This window comes from Chelonoidis abingdonii, chromosome 12 (genome assembly GCF_003597395.2).
Source record: "Chelonoidis abingdonii isolate Lonesome George chromosome 12, CheloAbing_2.0, whole genome shotgun sequence".
Classification (NCBI taxonomy): domain Eukaryota; kingdom Metazoa; phylum Chordata; order Testudines; family Testudinidae; genus Chelonoidis; species Chelonoidis abingdonii.
Window position 1 is genome coordinate 3,856,830 of NC_133780.1, and position 16,490 is coordinate 3,873,319.

The 16,490-nt window shown below is 44.8% G+C and overlaps 2 protein-coding genes across 2 annotated transcripts in view; one reads left to right on the top strand and one right to left on the bottom strand.

Moving 5' to 3' along the window:
• LOC116829199 (C-type lectin domain family 2 member D-like) overlaps positions 1 to 16,431 on the bottom strand; it is a 287,968-nt gene extending 271,537 nt beyond the window's left edge. Inside the window, exon 1 of the mRNA XM_075071683.1 lies at positions 16,420 to 16,431. The gene's annotated coding sequence lies outside the window, so the exon portion shown is untranslated. The remainder of the gene's footprint in view (positions 1 to 16,419) is intronic.
• On the top strand, positions 439 to 15,059 carry LOC116829223 (killer cell lectin-like receptor subfamily B member 1B allele B). The gene is made up of 6 exons (XM_032787929.2): positions 439 to 577; positions 10,965 to 11,063; positions 11,453 to 11,602; positions 13,089 to 13,243; positions 14,405 to 14,517; positions 14,933 to 15,059. Exons 1-6 carry the CDS (start codon positions 439 to 441, stop codon positions 15,057 to 15,059), a joined length of 783 nt encoding a protein of 260 aa, XP_032643820.2.
• Positions 16,432 to 16,490: the final 59 nt, after the last annotated feature.

A 16,490-nucleotide genomic window follows, 5' to 3' on the forward strand; every position in this document is an offset into this window, starting at 1 on the left:
ATGCCAAAGAGTTTTTCACTCCACGAGAGCTGAGTGCCTAACAACAGAGAGAGAACTAGAGTGAAGGGCATACATTGAAGATGGCTGCTCCACTGACAGGCAAGGGGAATGCCAATTGACTATTTCCCTCTTTTATGCTTTAACAAGACTTTCTTGCCATGTGAATTTTCAGAGCTGCCCTGCTAAATGCATCAGGGCTCAGCTTCCTTGTACTACTGAAAAATAATTGTGCTTTTGAAATCCTAAACACCCTAGTGCAGAACCGCTCTCCTGTCCTGAGTGTTTTCAAGCACAACTCAGGCTGGTTGCTAGCACATAGGCATTAATTTATTATCCTGGGTGCATGGATTTCTCAAATGACCAGGGGGAAAGGAAGTACAAAAGCTTCAGATAGATGACAGACACTTCCTGAGTTTGGATACATTAGCTCGTATATAAATGAGGTTGCTCTTAGACTCCGTCCTCTTCTGTACGTGCTCTCCCTACTCTGCGCTTATTATGGCAGGTGAAATAGTTTATGCTGATTTAAACATTTTGGGAGCCTCCTCCAGCCCATTGCATCCACCTCGGCACCTCAGTAAGTCTTTAATTTCTTAGTTTTGTACTAGTATGATCTCTTTTCTATTACAAAAATGCAGTCCTAATGTACTTTTTTCATTATTTGAATTGTGGCACAGATAGCTCAGAAAGAGAGTCTTTAGAACCAAGGAGAAGCTCTGTGTTATGTTCACAAAGTGGGACTTCTGAGAATGTGAAATCCCCTACAATAGTCAGAACTGGATACGGAATTTCTTTAAAGCATTATTATAACATGCATTATGTCAATATTAAAACAGCCACAACACTACAAGAGTAGCCACTGGCAGCCTATAGATGATAGATAGATATACAATTACAGGTGCAATACGATACATTATTGTATGCCACCTTTCATACATATTTGGAGGACTGAAGTAAACTAATGAATCTACAATTTACTATAGTGGGATAAGTCAGAGGGGTAAGGAGCAGGGCATTGGTCAAGTCTTGGGGGAAAAGTGAACAGAGCAGAAGGAACCTGGGAGGCTCCAGGAACAGGAAGGATTTCATTGTCTCATTAGAGAGGATTAGAAGAAAAGGGGTGAGGAGATATTTAGGTAACTGTGTCATGGAGCCTGTGTCACTAATAGGAGTAGAGTGAAGGAAAGGATTTAGTAGCCTCTGGTTAAAGACCCGATGTTTATTTGAGGAGGTTAGAAACTGTGGCTGGAGAAAAAGGGAAGTTTGGCTACCAGAGAAAATTCCAGGCAACCAAGGGATTTTACACAGGATTCTGAAATGGGAACACATTCTCACCTTCCCTTCTATCTCTGAGTGCAGAAGAGGAGTAGACATGTCTCCTACCAAATGAATTTTCAAAAGTTGTAACTCAAAGGAGACTCTCAAGGAGGAACATAGTAGCAAGGATGAGAGGAGAGATGGAAAATGAATATCAGAATACTGAAGAAATAAGGAACCGAGCTAAATATGTTAACTTAAGGCAGGGCTTCTCAAGCTTCCCATACTGTGACTCCATGTTGGGTGCCTCCAAGTTTTAGGGCACCCATCCATGTATCCAAAAAGGAAAGGGAGTGTGGTCACGACCCCCTGAAACCCATTTATGCCACAGTGAGGCTAAGAATCCTTGACTTCAAAGGATGCAAAATGCAAGCATAAAAATTAGAGCAATTTTTAAAGGATTTGCCAGAAAATTGATATTATTTGAAACTTTAAAATCTTTATGATGATCTTTTAGAACCGATAAAATAGTATAGATGTTAAATCTCTTTTCACGGTAGTACAGTGGAGTGATAACCCAATAAGACTGTGGCAATTATCCTTTTAATAAGAGTATTTATCCTTTAGTTTTAAGAAATGATTTCAAAGTGACAAAGAATAAAACACAAATTAAAATTGATATTTAAATTTTACCTGTTAGTTTGGCCAGTGTAGGTCCATTACTTAACAGGAAAAGAAAGCACATAAAGGCTGACACAGAAAGTTGAGGTGTTTCATGCTCTTTTTTGCTTCAGTCTTCACTAAAAACATTAACTTGGAGCAGATACATAACACACTATTAACAAGGGGGAAGGATCTTGGGCCAGAATATGGAAAGAACAGGTTAAAGAATGTTTAGATAAGATAGGCCCTGCTGTCTTGAATGCATCTGATTAAATTCACAATAGAGTATTTAAGGAAATAATCAAAGCAATATCGGAACCATTAATTGGTTTTGAGAACTCATGGAGGATGGGTGAGGACCCAGTGGACTGGAGAAAGTAAAATACAGTACTCATCTTCAAAAAGAGGGAAAAGGAAGACCCAGGAAATTGTAGACCTGTCAATCTAACTTCAATACCTGGAACAATACTGGAACAAATTATTGATGTATTTGTTCAGACCTAGAGGACAATAAGGTGATAATTAGTAGCAACATGGATATGTCAAGCACAAATCATACAAAATCAGTCTAACTTCCTTCTTTGACAAGGTAACTGGCCTAGTGCTGGAAGGAAGCAGTAGACATGATATATCTGGATTTTAGCAAGGCTTTTGACACTGTCATACATGACAGTCTCGTAAGCAAACAAGGGACATGTGGTTTCAATGAATTTACTATAAGATGAACATACAACTGGTTCAAAAACCATACTCAGAGAGTAGTTAACAGTGCTTCACTGTCAAACTGAGAGATCATATCAAGTGGAGTTCCATGGGTGGCTTTCCTGTGTCCAATATTAGTCAATATTTTCATTAACAACTTAGATGACGGAGTGGAGACTAAACTAGTAAAATTTGTGAATGACAGTTTCTAGCTATGAGTGGTGCAAGCATTTTAAAGGATAGGATTAGAATTCAAAATGACCTTGAAACATGGAGAAGTGGTCTGAAATCAACAAGCTAAAATTCAGTAAAGACAAGTGCAAAATACTACACTTAGGAAGAAAAATCAAATGCACACCTCCAAAATGGTGAATAGCTGGCTAGGCACTAGTGTTGCAGAAAAGGATGTGGCGGTTATAGTGGATCACACACTGAACATGAGTCAACAGTGTGATACTGCTGCAAAAAAAAGACTAATGTCATTCTGGTTTGTTTTAACAGGAGTGTCGTATGTATGGGCTTGTCTACTTAGGAACTTTACAAGCCCTTTGTGTGCGTTAAACTAGGATGTGACTCTACAAAGCACCAGCTTGCCATACACTAATGTCACGTCTGGATGCAGTTTGTCTGTTCTGAAAGTTCTGGAGCATTGTTTGGCTTAGTGTCTTCCAAATAGCTGTCAGGGATGGGCTAGGACCTGATATACTTAATCCTGCCTCAACACAGCTGATAGACTAATGGTTTGTTGAGGTCCCTTTTTTCAGAGCTCTTTTGCAACAAATCTGACTTTCTGAATTTTTTGTTTTATGTTTTTTGCCTTGTATATTACTTTCCATATGGCAATTGAATTAATACAATAACAATTATAAATATCTACTTCTGAGCTTAATGTTTTCTTTAAATAGTTGGTGTTAAAGACAAAACGAGAACCCTGGAGTCTGATACTGATAATGCAATGCTTTTTGGCACACGAGTTCAGAAGACACTCTGTTACCAGTATAGGAGTTGTTCCCACAGAGGATTTTAGAAGTTATGATGACACAGTGTTTCAGACATAGCGTTACTGTGGCAGATGGTTTTCAGCAGAGGGTTCACAGGACATGCCTCTTACATGAGGAAACTGGCACATTCAACAGTCACACAATCCTCGCTTGTGTAATGTTCTTCTACCATAATATTGGAGAGGTACCTACACCTAATGCAGGGCCACCTTTGCCTTACCTGTCCTGATAGCTTGACAGGCTCCCTATGTTGGGTCACAAGGGGAGCTGATGGGTTGGGATACACATACAATCCAATTTCTCCCCTTACAGAAGGGCGGGGGAGTTCTCCAAGGGGATGCCAACAATAGCATTGGGCTGTGAGAGGGCATCCTGAAACAGCTGTCTGGTGTGTGACACAGTAGGAAATTGTGAGTGTTGCTGAGGAAGAAGGGGGCTATTTGGCGATCAGGTTAGGGGGCATCTCTTCCCTCCACATGTACAAAGCTCGGACTGGCTGCTTTATTTTTAAACTGTATTTAAAAATTCAGCCACTTGACAAAGTATAATTGGAAGTTAATGTGGCCATAAAGACAATGAGACAGACACCATTATATGGTTACATGTGGAGGCTGAAGCTTTATTTAAAACTATTACCTAACTAGGGTAACTACCCAGAAAGGTTGTTCCAGTGCGGATCTCAGTTGGCACGAATGGTGTACTACAGACGAGAAGGTAAAAGTGACAGTCATGCCCCCTCTCCACCCTCACCCTGACTGGAAGCCGGAGTCTCACCCCTTCCTCCATGCTAGAGATAGGAGAGAGAAGATGAGGTGAGCCACAAGCTGCATGAGACACAGGGTATGTCTACAGTTCGAGCTGGAGGTGTGATACCCAGCTTGGGGAGACAAACCCTGCACTAGTTCTGATCAAGCTAGTGTGCTAAAACTAGAGGGTATTTTAAAAGCAAGCGTGTGAAGCTCATGCAGCAGGATGGACTCATCGCCCCAAGTACATCAGTATGAACCCAGCCGAGACCACAGGCACTTAAGAGTGGCTAACACCCCTCCTGCCTGTCACGTTGCTGCAGCTACGTTCTGTTTTTAGGGCCCTAGCTCAGCCAGGGTTAGCACAGGGAACTGCTCCCCCAGCTCAAAGCGCAGGCAACCGCCCTCACCAATTAATACTGTGCTAGGACCATGGCCCAGGCAGCCCACTGGGTTCCAGGAACCTGTAAACAAACCCTTGCTAATTTACCAACCACATGGGAACCTGTCAAAGTTGCAACAATTATAATCTAAACCCAGACCACTTTGATGCTGAATAGAAGGTGGAAAAAACCCACACAGCAGTTTGCCAGTTCTGCCATATGGCAAATATCCCTTCTAACCTCCAAATGGTGATCAGTTGAACCCCTGGCGTCACCAGCAATCCACCAACTATATTAAAGGTGCAACGAGGATCACACAATAGTTACCCCATGTAGGTAACTCGAAGCACAGTCAGGCAGTTTAGACACTGGTTTTCTAGCAACAAAGGACAGGTCTGTGCTCTATGCAACATGCATCTGGCAGGACTTAGGGTATGCCTACACTTGAAATTTCAAAGCGCTAGTGTGGTTGCAGCGCCAGTGCTGGGAGAGAGCTCTCGCAGCGCTGCACGTGAACCACATCCTCTACGGGTGTAGCTTGCAGTACTGGGAGCTGTGCTCCCAGCGCTGCAGCACTGATTACACTGAGGCTTTACAGCGCTGTATCTTGCAGCGCTCAGGGGGGTGTTTTTTCACACCCCTGAGTGCGAAAGTTGCAGCGCTGTAAAGCACCAGTGTAGCCATGGCCTTAGCTAACCTGAATCCTTTACCACTCCTGGAGCTGCATACTGAATTTCTTTAATGCCCTGTGGTGCACTTTACTTCAGTGTAAATACAAATTGTCTCAGAAAATGTCATAGTCAGTGACAGGCTCTACATACAAATACAAGGGCCATGCTGTTATATTTTGATGACCCTCTTTTCTTTCAAATTCCTCAAGCCCTATCTCTGCTGTGATACCTACAAAAAAATCAGACAATCAATGATGCCTAACTGAATGATAATTTGGGGTATATGATTTAATTTTACCAAAGGAGGAAACAAATTTCAATGTATTTTATTTATTTGTTTAGATTTAAAATAAAGATTCTTACCCAAGGTTCCAGTTATCCTAACAATTATACAATTAAATTCACCTTCAAACTGTGCACACAGTTAATCTCTGTAATGTCTGATCTTTTTACTGTTACCCTCAGGCTCTTCCCCATTATGCTCTGCAGTCAGTGAGAGCGTCCCTGGCATGAGAAGATTATGATTCAGTCTCTTAGGGCAGGTCTATGCTTAAAACGCTGCAGTGGTACAACTGCCACTGTAGCGCTTCAGTGCAGATGCTACCTATGCTGACGCGAGGGCTCCTCCCATCAGTTTACGTACTCCACCTCCCTGAGAGGCAGTAGCTATGTCAATGGCAGAAAGCCCTGCCAGCAACACAGCACTGTCTATACTGGGTGTTAGGTTGGTGTAACTGCATCACTTGGGGTGTGGAAACTCCTGAGCAACAGTTACACTAGGAAATTGGGTCAGTATAAAAGGAATTTCCTAATTGGCCTCTAACTGTTGGTATGGCTACTTCCACTTTTTCATGTTCTCTGTATGTATAAATGTCTTCTTGCTGTATGTTCCAGTCTATGCATCTGATGAAGTGGCTCTAGCCCACAAAAGCTTATGCTGAAATAAATGTGTTAGTCTCTAAGGTGCCACAAGTACTCCTATTCTTTTTGTGGATACAGACTAACATGGCTGCTACTCTGAAATCTGTCAATTTCCTAGTGTAGGTCTGGCCTTAGTAAGAGTATAGGTTACTGCTCCAGACTGGAACCTTTGGGTGCAACCACAATAAAATAAATCACATATTTCATAAACCTGTTGGAGGATGCAAATGAACTATTGCAGTTACCATTTGACTTGCCCTACTATAGTATATATTGTAAAAGCCAGTAAATCTGGTGAGTCTTCAGAGGAATGACTGGGCAGAAGGGATCTGGCAGGACTTCATTGTTCTATTAGGAGAGGTGTGGGATTCTCACAGTCCAAGGAGGAATGATGGGATCTGAAAATAGTTAGGGAGCCAATTCAGTGCAGAGGGTTGTGAAGTCTGTGCCACTCAATGGGCGAAGTGTAGAGAGGGACAAGCCTACTCGTGTCTGTGCAGACGACAAGAATAAAGTCCCGTATCTGAGGAATACAGGAAAGGGGGCTGAAGAAAAGGAGGAAATGTGGGAAGCCTGGTCCAGGGGGCATGATGAAGGCACAGAGGAATACTTCTCCTGGGTTCTGAAATGGACAGGATGCCAGGGGCATTTCCAAGGCTAGGGATGAGGTGTTCACATTTCCTGAGCAGAGAGAGAAGCTGTAAGACTCGGTATTTGTGGATCAGTCAAAGTTTGGAAAGTTGTGACTTAGAACAGACAGGAGGGAACCCGTGGTAAGTATGAGAGGAGATTGGGGATGAGCAGTGAATATGCATCAATATTTCTAAAATAATGAGGAAACAAGAAATCATAAATTAAATTTTAACAAAGGATGGACACTCTTTTCTTAAAGGATTTCCTTGAAAATGGCTGGGTGTATTTGAAATGTAACTATACAAGTTGTTTTACAAAATAGATATCTTTGGAGTGTAACTTTTATAGGTACATGAGCTTACTGATATATGGGAGATAATTTTAGATTATTATATTGTCAGCCTCTGTTTTTATTCTACTAACATTGCAGTTGCTCAATAAATATTAATATCCCAACTATGATGTTACATAGGGCATATGGAACATGTTAATTGTAATTGGCCAAGTTTGCAAGGCCTTACACTCGGCTGGGTGGCATTTGTCTGTCTCTTTGTAACACAATAACTGTAGAGTGCCACTGTCACACTGGGACACGGCTAAGAGGGCCAATCTCAGGTCAGACTACCAAACTACAGGGCAAGTACCCCAAACTGGTGGTCTATCAAATTTCACCAGCCAGTAACAAATATGTGCCTCCAAAATACTATACTAGTTATCATGAAGCCACAGACCATCCCTTTAGGCTCTCCAATTCCCGTTTACCACCCAGGCAAACTGGACTTTATGATAAAAGATTATTAAAACCAAAAATCACATACATTGGGTTTTTCCAATCCCAAAGGATCAGTCACTTACCCCAGGTAACAGGATGCCCAAGTTCTTACCAAAATACAATGCTGGTAGCCAATCCTTAGTAAACTAACTAATGATTTTTTATTAAAAAAGGAAAAGAGAGTTGGTAAAAATTAAAGCAGATAAGATACATTACTGTTGCATCAGAATATATGAGTCCAGTTGTTGGTATAATGTCAGCTAACCCTCTGTTAGTCTCTTAGAGGCCTTTCATGAATCTTTCAGGGCATCCCACTGGGGATCTCAGTCCAATAGTTTAAGCTCCCCCTGTGTCAGAGCTGAGGCTTTGTCTACATAGCACAGCTTTTAGCGAAAGTCGGGCAGTGTAGCCGCTGTACTCCCACCCCAATGAGTAGCATTCATCTTGCTGGCAGGAGCACGCAGTTCACACTGATGCTTGCCATGTCAAAACTTTTGTCTTTGGGCAGGGGGGTGGGGGGGAAGAAAGGGGGAGGATTTAGCACTTCTGAACGACAAACGTTTTGTTACTCAATTGCCAGCATAAACGTAGCCTCAGCAGATCAGAGATAGCAGGGCCAGCCCCAAAGTCCACTATTTATCGCTCTCTTCATTGTTAAACCAAGGACCCTTGCTTTTTCCTTACATGCACAAATAATCCTGTTACATTGATTTGCAACAGGGACAGGTAATTGAAGACCATACAGGTAATGTTGTTAGTTTCATGCAGTATACACACATCTTTGATCTTAAGGTTGGTTGAGCACAGGACACATACATAATGTAAAGAGACATGAAAAAGATTTAGCAACTACAAGCTTAAATTTGGTTACATCTAACAGGACAGAGGTAGCTACAGACAAATGCAGTTAGCATCTGCTCTTGATTCGTACTAACACAAGTGAATGGGCCTATGTTTTGAGCCCCTGGCATGGATGGAAGGGGGCATGTGGGTGCACACAGCATCCCTGTTATGAGGGGAAAGTGGGGGACTTGGAATGGGGAGGAGGGAGGAATGAGGGGAACACAGAACGGCTGATTGGTGTGTGTGTGGAGTGAGGGGGAATGGGGGACCCTGGTATGGAAGGAGGACAGCATGGGGGAAAGAAACAGGGACAATGGTGTGGGAGATGAGGGAATGGAGGGCACAGATCTCCTGGCAGGGGGAGATTGAGGGAGTTGCAGGGATTCCCTGCAGTACAGGGAAGTGAAGGAGGCACCTATGAAGCTGGGGAGGGGCGGGGGGGGGGAAATAGAGGGATGGAAGGAGCCCTTGGCGTGTTCAACAAGCTTGGCTGGCAGATGCTACAAAGTGTGCGAGCCTTTGGTTATATTCAGCTGTTCTAGATCTCTAGGCAAATGTGTAACTGGTTGGTATTGATCCAGTGATTCTGACTTCCTTGATATTGTTGCTGTTTTGCCCAGCATTAGCAGACTTTGGGCCTGGAAGGTCAGTTTCCCATTGGCAGTCAAATTAGTGATCCAGTCTCAAGCTATTTTCTTAGTGGAGCTTGTTTATTTACAAACACCTGACTGTCCTTGAACAGAGGTGTAACAGACTGAACATGGGTAACTCGTTTTTGCAGAAAGGGAGGAAAGACTTGGGGGTTGCAGAGTCCATCTTGTATTCACCCTGCAGCTATGGATCCTGCAGCTCCCGTCTGCAAGGAGGGAGCTGCTTCGGGCATTGTGATCTGCTGCACAGGAGCACAGCATCACTCAGGCTTGGCCCAGCCTCTCCTCTGTCATGATGACAGGGCTGATGACAGGCCAAATTTGTGCGAGTGGCATTATGAACCTGTGCGCCGGGTCACAATGCCACTCACACAAATTCAGCACAGCTGCCCTCCCCCACAGACAGGGAGGCCGGGCCAAACCTGACCAGCATTGTGACCCTGGAAGTCACAACACCCAGAGTGGAGAGCTGAGCCCAGCTAGCCCCATGGGATAGGAGGTGCAGATGCTGCTGCTGTGATATGTATGGTGTACCAGTGCTAGTTACACTAATGTGTATATTCTTGAAGAAGCTTGTGACGAAGACTAAGATCTTGATTTATAAAGCCTGCATAGTCAGCATTCTCCTTTACGGCAGTCAGACATGGAACTCAGATAGCAGGCATCTAGCTTCCATCTGTGGTGCCTGAGATCCATCCTAGGCATCACCTGGCAAAGTGAAATTACTAATGAAGAAGTGCTAAAGAGGGCATAAATCTCCAGCCTGAGAGCTATTATCAAGCACAGCCATCTTCGTTGGTTAGGTCATGTGCATAGGATGCAAGACGGAAGACTTCCTAAAGACATCTTATAATATAGTGAGTTAAAGGCGGGTCAAAGACAGAAAGGACACCCAAAACTTGGGTTTTGAGATGCCTGCAAAAAAGACCTAAAATGCTTTGGTATTGAGCCACAGACTTAGGAAGCCCAAGCAAAAGATCGTTCCAGTTGGCAATCCAGTCTGGAGACAGGCATCACAGAACTCGATAAACAGTGGCTCTCTATACTCAAAAAGACAAGGTAAAAAATGAGTGACTAGCCACGGACAAAGGAAAACCCCTTTTGTTGCACTCGATGCGATAACATCTATTGTCCAGAACTGGTTTTTATAGTTATCAAAAAAGCTGCAGCACTAACTGTGACCTCACATCCACAATACCAAACATCTGTAAAGATGAACAGGGCCAATACTAATGTGTATATTATTTGTTGTGGGTAAGATATTTAGTAAGGTGGGTGTGGCTTTTACACTAATGCTATTTACTGGGTTGTGACAGGCCATTGAGGTTTACAAACGTGACCTAACCCCAGAAAGGTTAAGATCCACTGTCCTGGTCAACACAAAGCCTGAGGGTGCTGATGCAAAGACTTGCCATATAGCATGGTCAAATGTGCACCACTCTAAGTGGGATAGAACCATGTTGCTAAATAATTGACAGTAGAAATCTGTTAGTATTGCCTTCGCCTTTGCAGGATTTTGCTCTGTTTCTTCATGGGGTGCCCAAAGAGTGACGTGGCCCTTAACTGACAGGTTTAAAACTATTCCTGGTATTACGTGAGGACTGAGGAGAAACACAAATGCCCATTCAAGGATGCTGCACGGATTCCACAGAACAGCAGGTGGCCATTATTATTTCTTGCACTATGTGCTGAAGATATTTCACTAAACCCTGACTCTTCCAGATCACCCTCAGCGTCCCTGCTGGCATCGACTCGCTGCAAGGCTTGGAGCAGCTGGGATCCTCATCCTGCTGGGAACTGTGATAGCAATGGGCGTTTGGGGTAAGCGGTTCAAAATTAATTTGTGCAAATGTGGCACTCTGAAATTTCCCCTTCCCATACATTTCTGATTCCAATGCTTTTGTGAATAATATCCTGGACTCTTGATTATCATCACAAAGGGAACATTTCACATGAAGAAGGTAGTGTTAGAACTTGATACATGAGCCCTATGAGATCCAGCTCTCACAACGTCACTGTTCAGTGCGCACAGGGAAAAGTGGAAGACACCTTATGTGTAATAAAGGAGATTCTCTCTCTGTCATGCTCTCTCTCTTGCTGTGTCCCAGTTCTGAATTTGATACCTACAGTATGTAACTGTTTGTTACACACACCCTCATTCTCAGTTTGCTAATTCCTAAGTAGTAGTTGCTGCTCATGCTCTTCTGCAGTTTCTCAGCTCAAAGGACGTCTGAATACACTGGAGAACAACAATACCGTGGAGAGAATCATCCATCAATCCAACTGCAACACTGGCCTGAAAGATTTCCATTTCCGCTTGAAACAATTTGTGTGTGAATCATCTCACAGCAACTCAGCAGGTAACCTCAGCTCCTTCTCTCTCAGCAGCTTCCTGTATTGTGGTGCCATCTAGTGCTCAGCTAGGGTAACCCAGTGCAGGACACAAACCACTTAATAACTTCTTACAGGGCAGCTGGTAGCAACTCCTATGTTTAGGGTCCCTAACGCTGCCATTGTAAAAGGGTCCTGTGGCATCTTTGAGGAGCTCTCACACTTCCCTTGTTCAGCAGCCTTTGAAATAGGTGGGTGAAGGGAGCCCTCAGGCTGGAGAAACATGTTTTCTTTGGCCCATGAAATGTCATCCAACATTCTCATCTCAGCAAAACCTGGAAGAGCCGCCATTTCCCACCTTGCTTGTGATCCTCAGGAAAACTATGCAGCATGACAAAATAATAGTCAAAGTTCTGGTCTTACCTGCCACAGCAGCACACCCTGCCCTGGGAGCTACCAGAGCAGGTGGAAATGAAGGTGGGGATGAGGTGAGAGCTGGGCCAGGCTCCCCCCTCACCCAGCACATGGCCCCAGTGGTCTATCACCCCCTTGCTCCCAGGAACACCACATAGAGCAGAAACTCCTCCTGGGGAGGGACAGAGAACTGTCTGGGTCCCTTTGACCACCCAGGCCTATTCCCTGCCCCCATCCCACAGGATAACAGACTTTTCCTGTAACCAGCAAGCAGAGTTGTTTCTGTTGCTGGAGCGATAGCAGTGTGGTGTGGTACTGAAGATCCAGAATCCAAATGCTGCTGCTGATTCAGGATAGTAGAGTTGTTCCAGTTCCAGAATTGTTTTATATGTTTTTAAAAAACTAGGAAATAAAACACAATACTGGATTAAGAGAAAAGGAAGGTTACAAAGCCAAGCTCCTGAAAGTTAGGAAATGCCAGATTACCCGCACAACCTTAATTCAGCCCCCATTTGTGTGTGCCTGATGATACGGTCTTTATTGCATGATTATCTACTATTTTTATCTCAGGACTGCTGCCTCATTCAGTGCACAGGCCTATTTGGTTCCATGTCCATGATGGCTCCCGGAGCATTCAATGTACTGGATGACCTCACACTCAGGCTGAATTACAGTTGCATGGGCAAGGCATGAATGTGGCATTTCCAATTTTGACTTTGCAACCACAATAAAGTTCTTTTAAACTCCTTTATATGTAGCATTATCTACTCCACCTGGCATGCAGCCATCTCTAAGGGGAAACGTAATGGCTGTTAACCAGTGCACAGGAACACTACAGTAGCTGAGGGGAGGAAGTGAAGGAGGATTCCAGTTGAGCCTGACCTGTGTTAGCTGGTGCTATTTCAGGACTGAGGTACTCACAGCCTCACCAATACCCCTTCCTCCTGGCTTGCAGCACCTGCAGCGAGTGGAATGTTGGACCCGTCCTCAAACAAAGCCAAGTCATAGCTCCACTGGAAATGATGAGCTTGAAGGCCTGTACATGAGTGTGATGCAGTTCAGAACCTTCAGCTCCATTACGTGTTTCCATTTTCCCTCCAGAGGGATCAGGGTGCAAGCTCTGCCCCCCAAACTGGCTGCTGCACAGGGACAAGTGCTACTGGGTGTCTAAAGAAAAAAATCCCTGGGACAAGAGCCGCGATGACTGTTCAAAGAGGAGCTCTCGGCTGCTGGTGATCCAGGACCAGGATGAGATGGTAAATAAAACTTGTCCTGGGGATATGAGCATCACTAGTAACAATTAATACACAGAACTCCTGCGTTGTGTGTCTGTCAAGGTTGCTTTATATCAGGGGTGGCCAAAAAGACCCTCTGAGCCGCACACAACAATCTTCGGAAGTTCTAGAGCTGGGGTGCTCCTGCCAGGACTCGGGCTTCGTCCCTGCAAGGAGGAGGGTGGGGGCGGTCTCAGGGCTTCAGCCTTACAGGAGGCACCTGACAAGGCTCAGGGACTCGGCCCTATGGGACACATCTGCTGGGGTTTTGGCCCTGCAGGGGTGGGGGTGGTCTCAGGCTTCAGCCCCATAGGAGGCACCTGCCCAAGCTCAAGGCTGCAGCCCTGGTCCTGCTGAAGGCCTGAGCCCCAGGAGGCACACCCTGCAGGACTATAGCCCTGAGACCCGCTGCCACCCCCGCCCCCATACTGGGCAGGAAGCTAGAGCTGATGCATGAGGGGACACCCCCCGGGAGCTGCTGCTGTGAGGAGAGGCAGCAACAAACAGCTGGGAGCTCCTCACTGCAGTTACCAGCTGTTTAGCGTTGCCTCTTCATGCGGCGCTAACACCTGGGAGATGCAGAGTGGGGGCCCTGAGGATAAGAAGGAGGCCGGCGGGGGGGGGGAGGGGCGCTTGACTCAAACTGTTGGGAGAGGAAACCCCACCCCCAACCCTCCGCAAGCACCAGATGCCTGTAGCAGAAGTCACTCCTAGCCCCACCACCGGGCAGAAGCCCTGAGCTCCCCCCAAGTCTGGTAGGCAGAGAATGGGAGGGGACTCTGGGAGCCGCATTTTCACTGTAACGAGATGCCTGTGGCTCACAAGCCATAGTTTGGCCACCCCTGCTCTGTGCATACCCACACACACTAAAAAGCAAGGAAGTGAAGAGTTCAGGCCAGCAACAGCACATAACCTGTGCTCAGCCCCCCAGCGGTGACACCTCACCGATAGCATGACCTCCCCACACCACACAGACTGTACCAAGACCTTAATTCTGTCCCAGTCAGGACAGAAACTAAACAACTGGCCCATGGGCACAGAGGGAATCTGGGGAATTGAACTCAGTTCCCAAAGTCTCTAGCTAGCACCTTAACCACTTTAACCCTCCTTCCCCATCACTTCATTCTTCCATGTCATTTACAGACTTTCATTCAAAATACTACCAAAGACACAAACCAGATCTGGCTTGGACTCACTGTTACATCCTCTGCGAGGAATTGGATTTGGGTGGACGGCTCCCTGTTCAATCCAACACTGTGAGTGTTTTTATCCTCTGAGTCCATGTAAGATGTACAGCAGAGGGCACAGGGCTGCTGTTTTCCAGCATTGGTGAGAGCAGAGGCTACATATGGGCACAAGAGATATTTAGTGCTAGGAACGACACTGCACAGAGAAATGAATCTAGTCCTGAGCCTCATTCGATGGCTTCTGCAGCAGTCGGACTAATCCTGAGGGCTGGGTTTTGTAAGATGGACAAGTGTCTTCAGAAATAGATCAAGGTCAACCAGCTGCTACGAAAGGGTCACGTGCTAAGAAGTGTTTTATCAATTAGGGCTCTGTAAGAACAATGCAGCAGTTAAGGAAGAAATTTGAGAGGTGTCTAAATGAGGAAAAGCTGCTGAAATCCTGTTAAAAAATTCTAAACAGGGATTTCTTTATTTTGTTTCCCAGGTTCAAGTTAGTGGACCCTGCTGAAGGGAAATGTGTGGTGATAAAAGCAGGTGGAATTCAGTGTGAAACCTGCACTACAGTCTCTAAATGGATTTGTGAAAAAGATTCTCTCCCCATTAGCCAGTGACTTTAATAACCTATATTTTCTAAGTATGAACTATAAATGTTCTTTAGTTTCAGTCACATGAATTATGACTACTGAAGGTGAGCTTCAAAGGAAAAATTAAGCTCATACTCCGCCTGACACACCTTTTATAAGGTGGATAAAGACAGCCTGAAAGGCTTTTCTTGCATTTGAAATTCAGGTCCCAGCTAGGCTGGAAGATTAAGGTGAAGGGAGAACTAGTGAAATGACATCACAAGTAGAGCTCGGAGACATTTTTCCCCTGAACAGTTTATTTGCCAAAAAATGCAATTTGTGAAGGAATAAAATGATTCACAAACTGGTGTTGAATTGGCTGAATAGTTTCAGCCAAAATAAAATATAATAATAAAAATCCAAGCTATGTTCACAAGAGGACTGGAGGAGACAGCTGTTAACACCCCCCAATAGCCAAGTGGTTACCGCAGCAGATTCAAATCCCAGCTCTGGAACAGTGCTAATAGCACTGCCACCTCTAGATGTACATGGTTAATCTATTTTAAGACTGTTTTCTGTCAGCAACAGAATCCATTCCCAGGAAAGAGTTCAACATCCCTTATAAACAGATGTGAGTAAGGCAAATATATTGCAGAGCAAGGTTAGACAGTTCAGACACCTTCAAGAGCTGCAGAGAGGGCACATCACTCAAGCAGCAACAATCTGCTCTCTTAAATTTGGCATAATTAGCATTTGTTTAATTAGCAGCCTGGACATTCCAGCACTGCACATTGTTGCACTGTAGTTTCTTTATAAAATAAGAAAATATTTTACATTAAAACATGCCTTAAAGAAATCTATCCCTGAAGTGCAGCCTGAGGGTGTGAAAATTGGCAGTGAACAGGGGCACCACAAAAGTTGGGCAGGGAGGGGAAAGAGGAGTTGCCTGGAGAGGGAGGCAAGTGTGTCAAGCTGGTTTTAGGCCCGTGCCATATTTTCACAAGGAGGCTCCCAGGCACAAATTCAGAGGCTGGGTTTGCATGAAGACATCCACAGTCTGTATCTCACAGGGCAGCACAGCTGCATTGCTGGCTGAAACAACAAAGGTGGACAGAGCTTGGAAGTGCTACCACCACGTGGAACCCAACAACCAAGGCCAAAGCCAACCTATGGCACCCAAGGGCTGCAGGGAGGCTGTCTGCAGAAAGGTTAGGTTAACCTAATCATTAGGGTAATTTGTCAGTTTGTGGACACAAGGAGCCATGAGAACCATGTCCCAGTCTGAAGGGTGCAAACATCAGAAGTGCAAGAAATCATTAAAGGCACCAGAGATCAACTGGAGTCAATGGGATGAATTGACCAAGTGGGAAATTTTCAGACTAGTACTGAGACAAACCCCAGCAACAACAGAGTCTGAGAATCTGAGATATTGCAACCTCCAGCCCTGCAATCTGCTTGGGGACCATTGTGCTAAAATGT

Bases quoted from the DNA above. Each gene is read 5' to 3' on its own strand.
- LOC116829223 (XM_032787929.2), top strand. From the start codon at position 439: ATGAGGTTGCTCTTAGACTCCGTCCTCTTCTGTACGTGCTCTCCCTAC. The intron at 11,064-11,452 runs GTAAGCGGTTCA...GCTCTTCTGCAG, and splicing joins GATAGCAATGGGCGTTTGGG to TTTCTCAGCTCAAAGGACGT. The intron at 11,603-13,088 runs GTAACCTCAGCT...TTTTCCCTCCAG, and splicing joins ATCTCACAGCAACTCAGCAG to AGGGATCAGGGTGCAAGCTC.